Source organism: Somniosus microcephalus, chromosome 4 (assembly GCF_052327205.1).
Source record: "Somniosus microcephalus isolate GS21.2 chromosome 4, FLI_Smic_1.0, whole genome shotgun sequence".
NCBI classification, from domain to species: Eukaryota; Metazoa; Chordata; class Chondrichthyes; order Squaliformes; family Somniosidae; genus Somniosus; species Somniosus microcephalus.
Window position 1 is genome coordinate 295,728,996 of NC_140990.1, and position 17,245 is coordinate 295,746,240.

Genomic DNA, 17,245 nt, shown 5'->3' on the forward strand with positions numbered 1-17,245 from the left:
AAACAAGACCTCAAAGGTAGTAATCTCCAGATTACTCCCAGTGCCACGTGTTAGTGAGTCCACAAATAGGAGGATAGAGCAGATGAATGCGTGGCTGGAAGGATGGTGCAGGAGGGAGGGCTTTAGATTCCTGAGGCATTGGGACTGTTTCTGGGGGTGGTGGGACCTGCACAAGATGGATGGGTTGCACCTCAACAGAGCTGGGACCAATATCCTCGCGGGGGAGGGGGCGGGGGGGGTTGCTAGTGCTGTTGGGGAGAGTTTAAACTAACTTGGCAGGGGGATGGGAACCTAAGAATTGAGTCAGTAGGGAGGGAAGAAAAACTGGAATTGGAAAACATAAACGTAGAAAGTAAATTGGAAGGACTGAGGAATCAGAGGCTAGATAGTAGTCAACAAGGAGGTTTGCCTGTACTAAATGGTATATACTTCAATGCAAGGAGTATAGCGAACAAGGCAGATGAGCTGAGGGCAGAGGTAGATACTTGGGACTATGATATTATAGCTATTACAGAGACGTGGCTGAAAGAGGGTCAGGTATAGCAGCTGAACATTCCTGGTTACAGGATTTTCAGACGGGATAGAGAGGGAAGAAAAAAGGGAGGGGGGGTCACGCTATTGATTAAAGAAACTATTACAGCTGTGAGGAGGGATGATATGTTGGAGGAATCATCAAATGAGGCCATATGGATCAAATTGAAAAAAAAAGGGGTGTACTATAGACCCCCAAACAGTGAGAGGGAGATAGAAGAGCAAATACGTAGACAAATTTCTGAGAAGTGCAAAAACTATAGGGCAGTAATAGTAGGGGATTTCAACTACCCCAATATTAACTGGGATAGAATTAGTGTGAAGGGTATAGAGGGTGCGGAATTCCTAAAATGCATCCAGGAGAACTTTTTAGCCAGTATGTTGCAAGCCCAACAAGGGAGGGGACGGTTTTGGACTTAGTTTTAGGGAATGAAGCTGGGCAGGTAGAAGGCATATCAGTGGGGGAGCATTTTGGTGCTAGTGACCATAATTCAGTTAGAATTAAGATACAGGAAACTTTGTGTTATCCGGAGGCGAACTGTCTGGCAAGCTCGAGCCACCGGCAAAAATCAGGAGCCATTTTTTATTCTTTTCGTTTCTTTTCTTTTCTTTTTTTGAACAGTCAAGCTCTGCAACATCTGTAGCTAAGCAACAGCTTCAGCTAGAGACGCTACAGAGACGCTTGCCGACTGTTTAGAGGCTGTTGCTAAGCAACAGGGTTTGTTGATTCATGTTTCAACATTAGCTCTGGAGTGTACGGCAGTTTTGAGGGAGCGGCAGCAGCTCGGTCCCGTCGGTGCCGGATAGCACAACGTTTCCTATAGTTATGGAAAAGGACAAAGATAGACCAGGAATAAAAATTCTAAATTGGGGAAAAGCAAATTTTGCTAAGCTCAGAGGGGATTTAGCCATAGTGGACTGGAAACAGCTACTTGAAGGTAAATCAGCATCAGAGCAGTGGGAGGCATTCAACGAGGAGATCTGAAGGGTTCAGACTAAATATGTGCCCTTAAAGAAAAAAGGTGGGACTAACAAATCTAGGGCCCCCTGGATGTCTAGGGACATACAGGGTAGGATAAAGAAAAAAAGGGAGGCGTATGACAGATACCGAGAGCTAAATACTCCAGAATCTTTAGAGGAGTACAGAAAGTGCAGGGGTGCAATTAAAAAGGATATTAGGAAAGCAAAGAGAAAGCATGAAAAATTCTTGGCAAGTAAAATCAAGGAAAACCCAAAGATATTTTATGAATATATTAAGAGTAAGAGGATAACTAAAGAAAGGGTAGGGCATGTTAGAAATCATGAGGGTAATGTGTGTGTGGAGGCGGGAGACATCGGTAGGGCTCTTAATGAATACTTTGCATCTGTTTTCACAAAGGAGAGGGGCGAAGCAGACATTGCTATCGGGGAGGAGGAGTGTGAAATATTAGATGAAATAAATATAGTGCGAGAGGGAGTATTAAGGGGTTCAGCAGCTTTAAAAGTGGATAAATCCCCAGGCCCGGATGAAATGTATCCCAGGCTGTTAAGCGAAGCAAAAGAGAAAGTAGCAGAGGCCCTGGCCATCATTTTCCAATCCTCTCTGGCTTCAGGTGTGGTGCCGGAGGACTGGAGGACTGCTAATGTGGTACCCTTGTTTAAAAAGGGAGAAAAGGATAGGCCGAATAATTACAGGCCAGTCAGCCTAACCTCTGTGGTGGAAAAATTATTGGAAAGAATTCTGAAGGACAGGATAAATCTTCATTTAGAAAGACACGGATTAATCAAGGATAGTCAGCAAGGATTTGTTAAGGGAAGGTCGTGTCTGACAAACTTGATTGAATTTTTTGAGGAGGTAACAAGGAGTGTAGATGAGGGTAGTGCATTTGATGTAGTGTATATGGATTTTAGCAAGGCCTTTGATAAGGTTCCACATGGCAGACTAGTCACAAAGTTAAAAGCCCATGGGATCCAGGGCAAAGTGTCAAGTTAGATTCAAAACTGGCTCGGAGGCAGGAAGCAGAGGATAATGGTTGATGGGTGTTTTTGTGACTGGAATGCTGTTTCCAGTGGGGTTCCGCAGGGCTCAGTACTAGGTCCCTTGCTTTTTGTGGTATATATCAATGATCTAGACTTGAATATAGGGGGTATGATTAAAAAGTTTGCAGATGATACTAAAATCGGCTATGTGGTTGATACTGATGAAGGAAGCTGTAGACTGCAGGAAGATATCAATAAATTGGTCAGGTGGGCAGAACAGTGGCAAATGCAATTCAACCCGGAGAAGTGTGAGGTAATGCATTTAGGGAGGGCTAACAAGGAAAGGGAATACACATTAGTAGGACACTGAGTAGTGTAGAGGAACAAAGGGACCTTGGAGTGCATGTCCACAGATCCCTGAAGGTAGCAGGCCAGGTAGATAAGGTGGTTAAGAAGGCATACGGAATGCTTGCCTTTATTAGCCGTGGCATAGAATACAAGAGCAGGGGGGTTATGCTTCAACTGTATAAAAGACTAGTTAGGCTTCAGCTAGAGTACTGTGTGCAGTTCTGGTCACCACATTACAGGAAAGGTGTGATTGCACTAGAGAGGGTACAGAGGAGATTTACAAGGATGTTGCCAGGAGTAGAGAATCTTAGCTATGAGGAAAGACTGGATAGGCTGGGTTTGTTTTCCTTGGAACAGAGGAGGCTGAGGGGAGACCTTATTGAGGTGTATAAAATTATGAGGGGCCTAGATAAAGTGGATAGAAAAGACCTATTTCCCTTAGCAGAGGGGTCAAAAACCAGGGGGCACAGATTTAAAGTAATTGGGGGAAGGTTTAGAGGGGATTTGAGGGGAAATTCTATCACCCAGATGGTTGTGGGGGTCTGGAACTCACTGCCTGAAAGGGTGGTAGAGGCAGAAACCCTAACCACATTTAAAAAGTACTTGGATGTGCACTTGGGATGCTGTAACCTGCAAGACTACGGACCTAGAGCTGGGAAGTGGGATTAGGCTGGATAGCTCTTTGTTGTCCAGCGCGGACACGATGGGCCAAAAAGGCCTCCTTCCTTGCTGTGACTTTCTATGATTCTATGAGGAGTAGGCCATTCGGCCCCTCGAGCCTGCTCCACCATTCAATAAGATCACAGCTGATCTGATCTTGGCCTCAACTTTCCTTTCCTTTTATGATTCTGATGAACCGTTTTGCATCTTCAGCATTTTTTATTTTTACTGCAAAATTCAGCATTTGTACTGTTTTTTTCCCCCTTTTATCTATATTGACTAGATTAGGGGGGAAAAATTTGGTTGGTTTGCGCCTCCTGTTAGCGCCTTAAGAAGGTGCTAATGGGGCGCAAAGCAACCAGCACCCGAGCGCGGCGATGTTTGCGCTGCTCACAAAATTAACTAGACATTTTGTGGCAGCGCTAAACTCTACCGCCACGATCTCCTGCGCCGGCAGATCATGACGTCAGTCGAGTGTGCAACGTACCGGTAGCGCCCCGGACCGGATATTGAGTGGCGCCCACTGTCTTACTGCCTGCCGTTAGCAACGACAGGTTGAGGGGAGCGTTTTGCAGTCGGGAAGGGACTGGGGGAGCGCTATTTAAAGGTGACCGCTTCCTGCCTTTTTTTGTTGGCAACATTTTTGCACCACGCATTCTGAGTGAGAGAGAGAGACTGCAGGAGATATTCAAAGCTGTGTTGAGGAGTTTTGGGTACTAAGCAGCACTTTGCAGGTTCTTTCTGATTTGATTTTGCTTGCATCAATTTAAAAGAGACTATGGGGGCTGCACTCTGAACTCTTTCCCTGGGCCTCTCCTTTGTTCTTTCCAACAGATTTGATGTATAGGTCTCTCCAGGCCGAGATTCAAGGCTGCAATGAGCAGGGTGTGGATGGAGAGCAAGATCGACCCTCCCCTTTAAGAACTGGCCGGCGCCAGTGTGTCTGTGTTCCATTGCTGACTGACATCACATGAGCTTCGCCAGCATGCTGAGGTAGCGTCTCGCTCCTCGGCCTTTGCGTCTTAAGACAGGTGTGTAGCGCCTGATTTAGCGCTCCAATCACCTCCAGGGGTGATAAAAGCCAAGTTTGCAGTCGGAGGCAATAATTAGCGCCAGGCGCTAATCTTTGCGCCCGGCCGATAATTGCACCCCAAATGGGGCGATACTGAATTTCTCCCCCTAGATTCTCGCAAGCCAGAAGAGTCAATTTTAAAACACCAATGGCATCGCCAAACAGCAACCGTATAAGGTCCTGTGCAGAACTAGCCTGAAATATTCCAATAAATTGCTGCATCCACCATGTTACACTGCAGAGTTATAGAAAATAGGTTTGCCAAAATGGTAAATCTCCAATCTTGGCTGGAGCGACAAGGGTTCAAAGAGCTTTTACCCGAGAAATGAAGGAAAAAATGGCGCGTCATCTCAAGCGACTTTTTCTTTGAAAATAATAATTTTAAAAAGCCAGGATCAAAATTCAATACAGCAGCTCATTTTAAATCCATTTTTTATTGATACCATTTCCTGAACTTCACCAAAAAACTATTAAAACTAAAATTCAGGCGAAAAATCTTCCATTACTAAATTCCTGCCTGACCCTGCTGCATAAACTCCAGTCACAACCCTATCTCACTGCTGCTGCTGTGTACTGCTCTAAGATCAGACATCAGTATCACCGCACTCTGAGGAGTCACCAAGCGTAACCTGACTTCTCTTCCAATGACCGACTTCCACAGAAGATATTCCCTGAGAACCAAAAACTGCAGAAGGAAAGTCCAACAAAAGCAATTTTCCTCACACACTGGGAAACAAGCCACATATTTCAAATGAGCAGAATACTGCACAGGAAAAAGCTGAATATGTTTTAATTCCACCCATGAGGCTGAGTTGTGTATTATGACTTGCAATTACATTTCTCATAAAATGTATCAGGTTGTTTTCACTTGGGGAATAAAAAACATATTCAACTCTTTTCCACTATAGTCAATCCATTAAAATGCCTATTCAAAAATGTATTTATATCAGCGTCTCAGAAAATACTATTGTAAAATAGTCACTTCATAGTTTCTTGCATTTTAATTTTTTTGAAATGTGTATACTATATGAAGACATATGCTCCAATTTTAACTTGGGGGCGAGCACTGAGTTTGGAGACGACGAGGTGAGTGTCAAGCTTGTCTCACGCCAAAGTCACACCATTTTAAGTTCTGGGCCTCATTTAAATATACCAGGCCTAACTCCTGCCCAAATCTGGTGGAAATGATTTCAGGGTGGCAGGCGGGAATCTGGCAAGAGCGGCAGGAGGGCACCTGTGGAACTGATTCTCAGCAGTCAGGGAAATGGTGGAGGGAGTAGGTGATCACGGTCAGGAGAGGGAAACCCGGGGCCCTTGTGGGGACCGGAGGAGCACTCCAGCAGCTTGAGGCTCACAAGTTAACCTTTATAAAATGTAATTAAATGATCTTTCCAGCCCTCTTCCGGGCCTGCTGTTCCTTTACACCCGGTGCTCCGGGCGATGCCAACAACAGACGCCAAACACAGCTTCTCACTGTTAAAATATTGTCAGATCTGAATTACGTCATCAGACGTTGACTTCTGAATGTCAATGAGGCCCTCGCCCACTGGCGCCCAAACCGTGCCAGTTAAAATGGTGACAGACACGAAGATGACACGACTGAAGTGAGTAGCTCGCTGCCAGGATTTTAATCATGCATACACAGCATTCTTGTTGGGCACGGGGGGGTTAAAATTGGGGTTACAATGTGCAAATCTGATTAATATCAGATACAAAATGGCTTCATGAGATCAACAGATTATCGATTTGTGGACTAGTGAAAGATATCTGTGTCGCACTGGCAGTCTATTGCCAGTAAAAGATAATTTTATTGTACATACCGTCGTTTTATAATATTGCACATGGTTCAGATAATTAAGTGATCATTTTATGCAGTGATACATTTATCAATATTTTCATTTCACCAGGTCATTTAAATAGAAACATCAGCCACTGAATTAAAAGTAAACTTACCAAACTTATCATAAGCAAACTTTAAAAATGAAATATTTGCCATTGTTTATTATGTAGTGTGCTGAATTAAAATGTACACATAATATAAAATAATTCAAAATGAAAAAAAAACAGCCTTACCTACCTCTATGTCTATTGGATCCATCCAGGTCAGCAAACTCTATATAACCTTGCTGATCGTCAGCCCAATACAGCCTGTTATTCACATAATCCAGACAAAGACCACTTGGCTTTGAGATTTTTGTGTCTATGACAATGCCTTGATTAGTTCCATCCATTCCTACACGGCCAATATGTGGATAATCGCCATGGTCAGTCCAATACAAATATCTGTTCAAAAATATTTATTAAAAACTGTTAAACTGAATTTAAGTCCCAATATAAAAACAGAAAATACTGGAAACACTCAGCACGTCAGGCAGTGTCATGTACTGTGCAGTATCATTCTGTGATTCTAGGAAAAAAGTCTTTATTCAGAGAGTGGTTAGAATGTGGAACTTGACACCACAAGGAGTAGCGAGGCGAATTGCATAGGTGCATTTAAAGCAAAGCTAGGTAAGTAGATGAGGGAGAAAGGAATAGAAGGATATGTTGATAGGGTGAGATGAAGTGAGGTGGGAGGAGGCTCGCGTGGAGTATGAACACTGGCATAGACCTGCTGGGCTGAGTGGCCGGTTTCTGTGCTGCAAAATTCTATGTAAGTCTAACCCTGACGAAGAATCATGAAACCTAAAACTTTAACCCCACCTTCCTCTCTCCACAGATGCTGCCTGACTTGCTGAGTTTTTAACAGCATTTTCTGTTTTTATTTCAGATTTCCAGCATCTGCAGTATTTTGCTTCAAGTTCCAATGTGTTAACCTTTAACTTTGGCACCACTTCCTCAAAAAAAATCTTATCTTTTACATAATTTGTCACACATGACAAGTTTGAAGGTAGAAATAACAATACCATCCAGAAAAAAATTCAAGTTAATGTAGAAAGGCTGTATGCCTCAAGAGGCCAAAGAACTCGAAGAGAAATTTGAAATATATGATCTACTGCCATTGTAAAGCTACATCAATAATATGAATAATAATTCAGATAGAAATGAGAAATTCCATCCCAAAATGCAAATGGTTAGGAAAATGATAAACCATACAAGTGCCATTTTCATGTACATATTCACAACAGCTGAGTCTCACAGATAATTCAAACGCTGGGAGATTGAAATGTTTACAGGAATCTCCTGCATTATACTCTTAAAACAGCAGAGCTAAGTTTATGGAGTTCCTTTATTAAGCATGCTGAGAGTTAGCATTATCCCATACTTCCATGTAAATAAGAAAAAGCCCTATTTGTTTAGGATTAGTTGTAGCTCAGTCATTGTGAAAACATATTTTGATTACAGTTTTATGCTGCTGTTAAGGTCGTGTTCATACCCAGTGCGAGGATCTATCACTAGATGTTTAGGGGTCTTCAGTCCTGTGTTCACAAGGACTGTCTGATAAAGCCCATTAAGTTTAGAGACTTCAATAGTCAGCTTTGTTTTGTCACACCAGTATAGATTCTTGCCAATCCAATCAACTGCCAATCCATCTGGAATAGCTTGTCCTGTATGCTGCACCACCTAGCCAGAAAAAAAAATAAAGTATTAATGCTGACTAAATAGCTAAAACTTTTACCTAAAGCAGTGACACAAAATGAAAATAGTGCAACACAATGTGACAATGCAGCAAAGATCTGCAAAGATGTATATCCTGAAAACAATTTTTTTTTAAGAAAAGCAAACTCTAATAGCCCAGTAATTCCTGTCACAACGCGTGAGTACGGACAGGGTACTCACGCGTGTGCCAGGAGGAATTGCCGGTTTTCAGCATGCACAGCGCATGCGCTGAAAACCGGCATTTACTGTCCTCTGACCCAAGGGGTTAAGAGGCTGAACGCATGCGCGGTATTGGGCAGCGCGTGCGACTTGGATTTCCTGTATTTTTACAGATTTGCGCATGTGTAAAGGGCTCCGGTTTTTACGCATTGAAAAACCACACGTAAGTACTTAGTTTTACAGGTAAGTGGTCTTTTAGTACAATTTAGAATTTTTTTTTCCACAGGTTTATTATTTTTAAAGAATCTACAGTAAGGTAAGTTTAGTTTTAGACCCTATTTTTTAAAAATTTATTTTTTTCAAAAATTTGATTAATTGTTTAAAATAGTTTTTTAAAGTTATTCATAGTTAATTTAATTATTGGGATGCTTTTTAAAATGTTATTTAAAGTTTAAGTAGTGTTTTGGGGTGCCGTACTTTTCATGAGTTTGACAGTCTTTACTATCAAACTTATGAATGAAGTTTCCCCTCCCCTGATTGGCTGAACAGTGCTCACCTGATCCCAGCCGGCACATCGCACTAACTACGCCGCTGGGTCAGGTTAGCACAGCACGCCGAGATCAGAACCGGGCCACTTACAGGAAATCCACTGCGGGCCAGGTTTCAGATGTCGGCGCGCCGGGTAAGTGCACATCGGGGGCTTGCACGCGCGGCAAGCCCCCGACAGGAATTACTGGGTCATTGTATCTAAACAAAACAGAACAAATCAAATGGAGCGTTTTTCATTGTGCTAGATATTCAGATTTAATGCTAAAATGGGACAGTGAGAAAAGCATAATATTGCTTTGGTGGATTGTAAATGGGTGCCAAAATATAATTCAGTGAGCCCAGAGAATGATAGAAGCTAAGAATTCTCCAACAGAAACCTATATATTTGTTGAGGTATATTCAGGATTTGTAACATTGCCAAATCAACTGATTGGAATCTGTAGAAAAGGCAAACAATTCAGCAAGAGAAATTATTAACAATAAATCATGAAATCCACAATAAATGCAACTTTTAAGCAATACAGTAGATTTCCATTCTCGTCACGTTCATTGTTAGTTTTCTCTAAGTTACAAATTGTTTCAACAAATTTCCATTCATTTTAGTCTCAGTTATTGAATGTTCATGTCTGTGAATCTGTGGACCAGTTGTGGTTTGCAAGATAGTGGTCAAAAATTAAAATTTTATGGACATGTATGTATTGGTTTTCAAATGATTTTATTAAATTAATTATGATTTAGTTTTTTTTCCAAAATATAAAGTCAATTTAATTTCTTCTATATATTTCAACTGAATAGCGATTTGGAAAAATGTGATGTACACATGGAAGTGCTTTAAGTCTGCATCAGCTTTCCATATATTACATTGATATAGTTTCGAGTAGTTAGAAGTTAAAATGGATACTGTTCTCTTAACTAGATACACAATGGAAGGCAGGAGGCGACCAGACTGAGAGAAAAGTCTTTTGATCTAAAATTAGTTAAGATGAAGTTAAGAGGAGTATATTTAAAATGGTATTGTACAGAGGTTGATGGATAGAGCCACAGGGCTAGAAATTACTGATGATTGTTTACCATGTTGGTATGCCATTCCTCTACCCACTATTTAAGCCTATTTAAAATAATAGGGTTAACTTCTGTAATAAAGTGGTGAACAGAAAGAAGGGATAGAAGAAAGGTAAATGTTCATCTGCTAATCTTGCCAGCCTGTAGTTACTTTTGGGGTCCCTGGGTTAAGACTGGTCTGGCCGAAAGGAAAACACAACTTTCTCCAGATGTCCTGGCCAACATTTTTCCTTAACCAAACATTCTTTAAAAAAAATGATCTCGTTATTTATCTTATTGCTGTTTGTGGGACCTTGATGAGCACAAACTGACTGTCATGTTTGCTTGCATTGCAACAGTGACTACACTTCAACAGTAGTTCCATGGCTGTGAAGCGCTTTGGGAGATCCTCAGAATGTGAAAGGCACTCTATAAAATGCAAGTTCTTTCTTTATGTAATATTTCATACCAAGGCTCAGCTGATTTGCCTAACAGAACTGTTACATTTCAAGAAACTGGAAAGAGACAGCTTTCTGAAAAGGATACATTAAGCATTTGTGGATAGATTCCAGTTCTCTCATATAATTATTTATAAATGTTAGTATTCTGCCTATGTCTTTCTGCTTACCACCACAATCCAACTCCAAAGAGTGTTCACCAGAATTCTCATTAAAAATTTCCAGTTCAGATAACTGGCCACCTGGAATCTGCACCTCCCTCCCCCGCCATGCAAGTGGGGGTGGGTAGGAACAGCCTACGTCTCTGCACCATTTTCCCCAATAACCGTGCCAAATCTAACCTCAGAGAACACGCCCACTATGTTAGTGGTTGTATAAGCAGCACGATGGTCTCCCTGAGACAGATACTGCATTGAGGAGGCCAGCTAGGCTGTGATTTCTGAAGCTTTGTGAAACTTTGCCAGTTCAGCAATGTTTGCTATTTGCTGCTGTGGAGCTTCTCTGAAGATGTCTGCTGCCATATAGAATGAGTACTGGAGAAAGTTAATTTTGGGACTGCAGAAATGGATTTCTCAATAGGAAGAGATTAGATTGGAGGAATTTAGAGAGAGGCGTTTGTTTCCAACACATAAATTTCCACTCCATGAGGTTTACAGACCAAGAAGGTCATTTAGATTTCTCTGCCCATCAGTGCCTCAGAAGGCTGTGTTTCCCTTGCAGGCTGTTGGTTAGTTAGGCTAGTTACTGGCTGAAGACTTCCACCAGGAGAACAGCATTGTCTGTTTTAGTGACAGTGACCGCAATCTTGATATTTTTGCCAGGCAGCCTGGGAGGAACTATTGTCACATGCGTTAAGCAGCAGAAGGATGCCACTGTAAAAATAAGGTCACTGGTGGCCTATTCTGGTGGGCCTTGCAGTTTATTACCTTCTCCAAAGAGCCTGCAAAGCAAAGAGAATAAGCAGCCCAATTCTATAGATTGGCAGGGTTTCCATAGGGGCAAGAAGCAATTGATGGAACACATGTGGCATTGAAATCCCTATAAAACAAGCCTCTCAGTTTCATTTATAGGAAAGGCTTCCATTCAATAGCCAACCAGTATGTCCAATCACTGCATCGTGCCCACTACCCAGAAGCTATCATGATGTTTTATCATGCAATAATCCACCATACCGGCCTTGAGGACGCAGCGCGATGTATCATGATAGTTAATTGGTAACTGGGAATCTCCCCTGCAGTCATGCCATATGATTCTAGTATCGCATTCACAGGCATTTGTGTGATGAAATATATTCCATTCATCACTGCCTGTTTTCTGTGTCTTCTAACTGCCTGCTTTCTGTGTCTTTTCCCTTCCCCCAGTCCTCATGTATTATGCATTGGAATGTGCTGGAACTGGTTGTGTGCAGGGCTCCGCCCATACCTGGCTCCTTTGTAATCTAACTTCAGTCCGGCATCAGCCTCCTGAAGGTAGACATCTCTCTATTTTACGTGTTATGTTCTGAGTTAATAAAAGCCTTACTTTTGTTCTGCTAACTTCGAGTCTCGGAATAATTGAGGCACATCAATTTTATTAACTCAATTTTCAACACTATGGATCAACTCCTGAAACCCGAACGTTTGGATTTGGATCAACATGCTCCGGACGCATCAGCACGCTTCGGACACTGGTTTGACTGTATGGAATTCTTCCTGGACAATTCCGCAGCCGTCAAAGACGCTACGGACACTGCGAAGATGAGACTCGGAATGCTACGGAATTCGGTAAGCCACCGGGTTTACCCCCTCATCCAAGACGCCGATACGTACCTGGCCGCCTGCAACACCTTAAAGGCGCATTACCAGCAGCCTATGAATGAGGTGTATGCTAGGCATCTACTCGCTACTCGCGCACAGCGACCTGGGGAATCGGTGGAGGAGTTCCTAAGCATCCTGAAAAAGCTTGGCAAGGACTGTAAGTGCCGAGATGTAAAAGCCGCAGTGTACACCGACGAGCTTGTTCGCGATGCCTTTATCACAGGCCTCAGCTCCACTCACATCCGGCAAAGACTGCTGGAAAAAACGGGGTTGGACCTGAAACAGGCTGCGGACACCGCGCGGTCCCTGGAGATGGCCCAGAGAAACTCGGACGCCTACTCTTCAGCCCGCGCCGCCCACGCCGCCACGTGTGCGCCGAGGGCGCCGCCATCTTGGAAGGCATCTTCCCCGCCCGGCAGCCCGACACCGGCGGGGCCCAGCTCTCCCCCCAGAAGCCCTACGACAGCCGCGACGCGTCAAGGACCCAACTGCTACTTCTGCGGGCAGCCAAAGCACACCAGAAACCTGTGCCCGGCGAAAGGCACCACCTGCTTTAAGTGCGGTAAGAAGGGGCACTTCGGGAAGGTGTGCAGAGGGAACCCCGCCGGAAAACCAACCGCCGGAAAACCCGCCACCGCCGCGTGTGCGCCGTGGGAGCGGCCATCTTGGACGCCATCTTGCCCGACCTCGTGGGGTCCGCCATCTTATGAGCAGACAGCGTGGACGCCATCTTGTCTCGATCAGGGCCCTACAGTGGCATCGGTCACAGTGGACCAGACCAGGCCGCATCCGCTATCCAAATCAATGGTGGACATCGAGGTAAACGGGTGCCGGGTTAAATGCTTAATTGACAGTGGAAGCACGGAGAGTTTTATCCACCCTGAACTGGCACAACAACTCTCCCTAAAGGTGGTCCCTGCTCAGGGTACCATCTCTATGGCCGATAAAACCCAGACATCGACCATTCTGGGTTACTGCACGGTACAATTGTGCGTTAACGGAACTGTGTATGATAATTTTAAAGTATTAATCATGAAGAATCTATGTGCGAGCGTGATCTTTGGTTTGGATTTCCAGTGCAACCACCAAAGCATCACGCTCAAGTACGGTGGGTCCCAGCCGCCCCTCACAGTGTGCGGTCTGGCTACCCTGAAGGTAAAGCCGCCTTCGCTATTCGCGAACCTTACCCCTAACTGCCGGCCAATAGCGACCAAAAGCAGGAGGTACAGCTGGGAGGACAGGTGGTTTATCGCGACCGAGGTAGACAGGCTCCTGAAAGAGCGCATTATTGAACACAGCAACAGCCCGTGGCGCGCCCAAGTGGTAGTGGTAAGGGGTAGCGAGAAGAAACGGATGGTGATCGACTATAGTCAAACGATCAACAGGTACACCCTACTAGACGCCTACCCGCTACCCCGCATATCAGAAATGGTGAACCAAATCGCCCAATACCGGGTGTTCTCCACCATCGACCTCAAGTCAGCGTACCACCAGCTCCCTATCAGACCAGAGGACCGCCCGTACACCGCCTTCGAGGCGAACGGACGCCTCTACCAATTCCTCAGAGTCCCCTTTGGGGTGACGAACGGGGTCTCGGTCTTTCAGAGGGAGATGGATCGCATGGTCGATGACCACCACTTGCAGGCAACCTTCCCATACCTCGACAACGTCACCATCTGTGGTCACAACCAGCAGGATCACGACTCGAACCTCGAGAGGTTCCTGAAAACCGCACAAAAACTCAACCTCACCTATAACGAGGACAAGTGCGTTTTCAACACCACGCGCCTCTGCATACTGGGCAGCGTGGTGGAGAATGGGGAAATCGGACCAGACCCCGACCGATTGCGCCCCCTACGGGAGCTGCCCCTGCCCAACACTCCCAAAGCCCTGAAAAGGTGCCTGGGGTTATTTTCTTACTATTCCCAATGGGTCCCCAACTACTCCGACAAAGCCCGCCCCCTCTTGAAAGCATCCTCTTTTCCGCTCTCTGCTGAGGCCCACGCCGCCTTCAAAAGCATTAAGCAGGATATTGAGCGGGCCACGCTACAGGCAGTGGACGAGAACACTCCATTTCAAGTGGAAAGTGATGCGTCCGACTTCGCCTTGGCGGCCACCCTCAACCAGGCGGGGCGGCCCGTAGCTTTCTTCTCGAGGACCCTCCAAGGCCCCGAGATCAGACACTCCTCCGTGGAAAAGGAGGCCCAAGCCATCGTGGAGGCAGTGCGCCACTGGCGCCACTACCTAGCCGGCAAACGCTTCACCCTACTTACCGACCAGCGATCGGTAGCGTTTATGTTCAACAATAAACAGAGGGGGAAGATTAAAAATGATAAGATTCTTAGGTGGCGGATCGAGCTCTCCACTTTCGAGTATGACATCATTTACCGGCCAGGGGCCCTTAACGAATCCCCTGACGCCCTCTCACGAGGGATGTGTGCCAGCGCCACCGAGGATCGGCTACAGACCCTCCACAACGACCTCTGCCACCCAGGGGTCACGCGGCTGTTCCACTTCATAAAGTCCCGTAACTTACCCTACTCGATTGAGGAAGTTCGGTCTCTGACCAGGAACTGCCGCACTTGCGCTGAGTGCAAGCCTCGGTTCTACCGCCCAGATAGAGCCCACTTAATCAAAGCTACACGGCCCTTCGAGCGGCTCAGCTTAGATTTCAAGGGCCCCCTCCCGTCCGTCGACCGCAATGTTTACTTCCTGAACATTGTGGACGAATACTCCCGTTTCCCATTCGCCTTCCCCTGCCCAGACATGACCAGCGCCACGGTCATTAAATGCCTCAACAGCCTGTTCTGCCTGTTCGGTATGCCGAGCTATATCCACACGGATAGGGGGGCGTCCTTCATGAGTGAAGAGCTACGCCAGTACATGCTGTCCAAGGGGATCGCCACGAGCCGTACCACCAGCTACAACCCCCGGGGTAACGGCCAGGTGGAGCGAGAGAACGGGACAGTGTGGAAAGCAGTCACTCTAGCTCTAAGGACCAAGGGCCTCCCTATCTCCCGCTGGCAGGAAGTCCTCTCGGATGTGCTCCATTCGATACGGTCGCTATTGTGTACGGCCACTAATACCACGCCTCATGAACGAATGTTTGTCTTTCCCCGGAAATCCACCTCGGGCGTATCCATGCCGTCATGGCTCTCCACCCCAGGTCCGGTACTCGTGCGAAGGCATGTGAGGGGCCACAAGACGGACCCTCTCGTGGAGCCAGTACACCTACTCCACGCCAACCCCCAATACGCATATGTCCGGCACGCCGACGGAAGGGAGGACACCGTGTCCATAAAAGACGTCGCCCCAGCCGGCATCAACAACAACCACGGCAATAGCAGCGACGACGATCACAGCAACCCTTACCCACCCACTATTCTTTCATCACCCCCGGAAGAACATCGACCAACGGCACCCCCACCAACTACCCCTTCAACAACCCCGGCGGCACCCCCGGCAGAGACCCAGGAGGCTACCGGGGACACCCAGCCGACACCCGCGGCACCACAACAGCCACGTCGGTCGCAGAGGACTATCAAACCCCCGAACAGACTAAATCTATAGAAGGGGTGAATGTGATGAAATATATTCCATTCATCACTGCCTGTTTTCTGTGTCTTCTAACTGCCTGCTTTCTGTGTCTTTTCCCTTCCCCCAGTCCTCATGTATTATGCATTGGAATGTGCTGGAACTGGTTGTGTGCAGGGCTCCGCCCATACCTGGCTCCTTTGTAATCTAACTTCAGTCCGGCATCAGCCTCCTGAAGGTAGACATCTCTCTATTTTACGTGTTATGTTCTGAGTTAATAAAAGCCTTACTTTTGTTCTGCTAACTTCGAGTCTCGGAATAATTGAGGCACATCAATTTGAAATATTGCTTTACGTGCCTGGATAAAGCTGGTGCAGCCCTGCAGTAGAGCGCAGCAGGATTCTCTGGAATCACTGTACCTTGCTGGGTCCTACACAATGGGCTAGATTTTTGTCTCACTGCCTGCATGTTGAGCATTGCCTGGACAGGACGCAGAAAGGACATTTTGGCAGGGATGACTGCATGCCCCTCAAAGAACCCACTGGATTTTCCTTACATTCATTTTGGAAAATCAGGCAGCTTCTGAAAAGGCTGTGCAATCCTCTCCATCAGATTTTCTTTTTTGCATCCTGCCCATGTGATGCTTAACGCCCGGGCAATAAAGCTGAAAATCTACTCCATTATCACTCGGATTGCAGAAAAGGTTGCTACTTCCTTAAGCTGAAAAGGAGATGATGATGACGACGAAGATGGAATTTTTTTTCTTGAAAAAGATTGGTTAATCTAAAATGTATCACATTTATTTTGAATCTTCGTCTAAATAAAGATTGATTTTTTTGTTATAAAAGCTTTCAAAACAGTTAAATCGTAAATTCTTCAATGACGGTCCAAGAAATATGACCAGACGTTTTCAGGTACAAAACCATTAAGGTTTAATTGTAGATTGCATCAAAGGTTTGAGCTGGCGGGCTAAGATCAATCAATCAGTTAACATTGTATCTAATGAAGGAATCGGCAAATCCTACAAAATCAATTATAACAAGGGCATTTGACAGGTCAAATTACTGCTCTAGTATTCCATTACCTGTCTTTTGAAATATTCTCCTGGTGTCTCCCAGAGGCCTTTCCTAAGATTAATACAGACGAGTTCCTTCACGGCTAATATACAGACATATTGGTACTGTCCGCATCTCCAAAACCCATGTGATATGTTCAGTTTCTGATACTATTGCATTCACTCAGCTGAATACAAATAAAAAATAGCTAGAATTCGTATAGGCACAGAACATGCTTTGACTGCAAGAACTTACCTCCAGTATGATAGGATTCATCCCTAAGGATGAATACAGCTAGTCAGAGGTGCTGGAATTGTCTAGATGTGTGATTGCAGATGTGCATTGTCATAGGGGTCAGGATTATTAGTAGGAGTAGGCTAACCAACTTTAATGACATTCACTTCACTGGATCTAAAAACTGCTTAGGTACCAATTATACACATGGATGTTGATTCCCCAGGTGCATGACCTCCTTTTGTTTTCTGT

At 45.2% G+C, this 17,245-nt stretch overlaps 1 protein-coding gene across 1 annotated transcript in view; it reads right to left on the reverse strand.

Moving 5' to 3' along the window:
- Positions 1-17,245, reverse strand: part of LOC147120556 (low-density lipoprotein receptor-related protein 1-like) — a 2,135,446-nt gene that overhangs the window by 247,491 nt on the left and 1,870,710 nt on the right. The window contains exons 59-60 of the mRNA XM_085986655.1: positions 7,944-8,131; positions 6,648-6,853 (exon numbers count right to left, since the gene is read on the reverse strand). Coding sequence (XP_085842781.1) covers positions 6,648-6,853; positions 7,944-8,131 — 394 coding nt within the window. The remainder of the gene's footprint in view (positions 1-6,647; positions 6,854-7,943; positions 8,132-17,245) is intronic.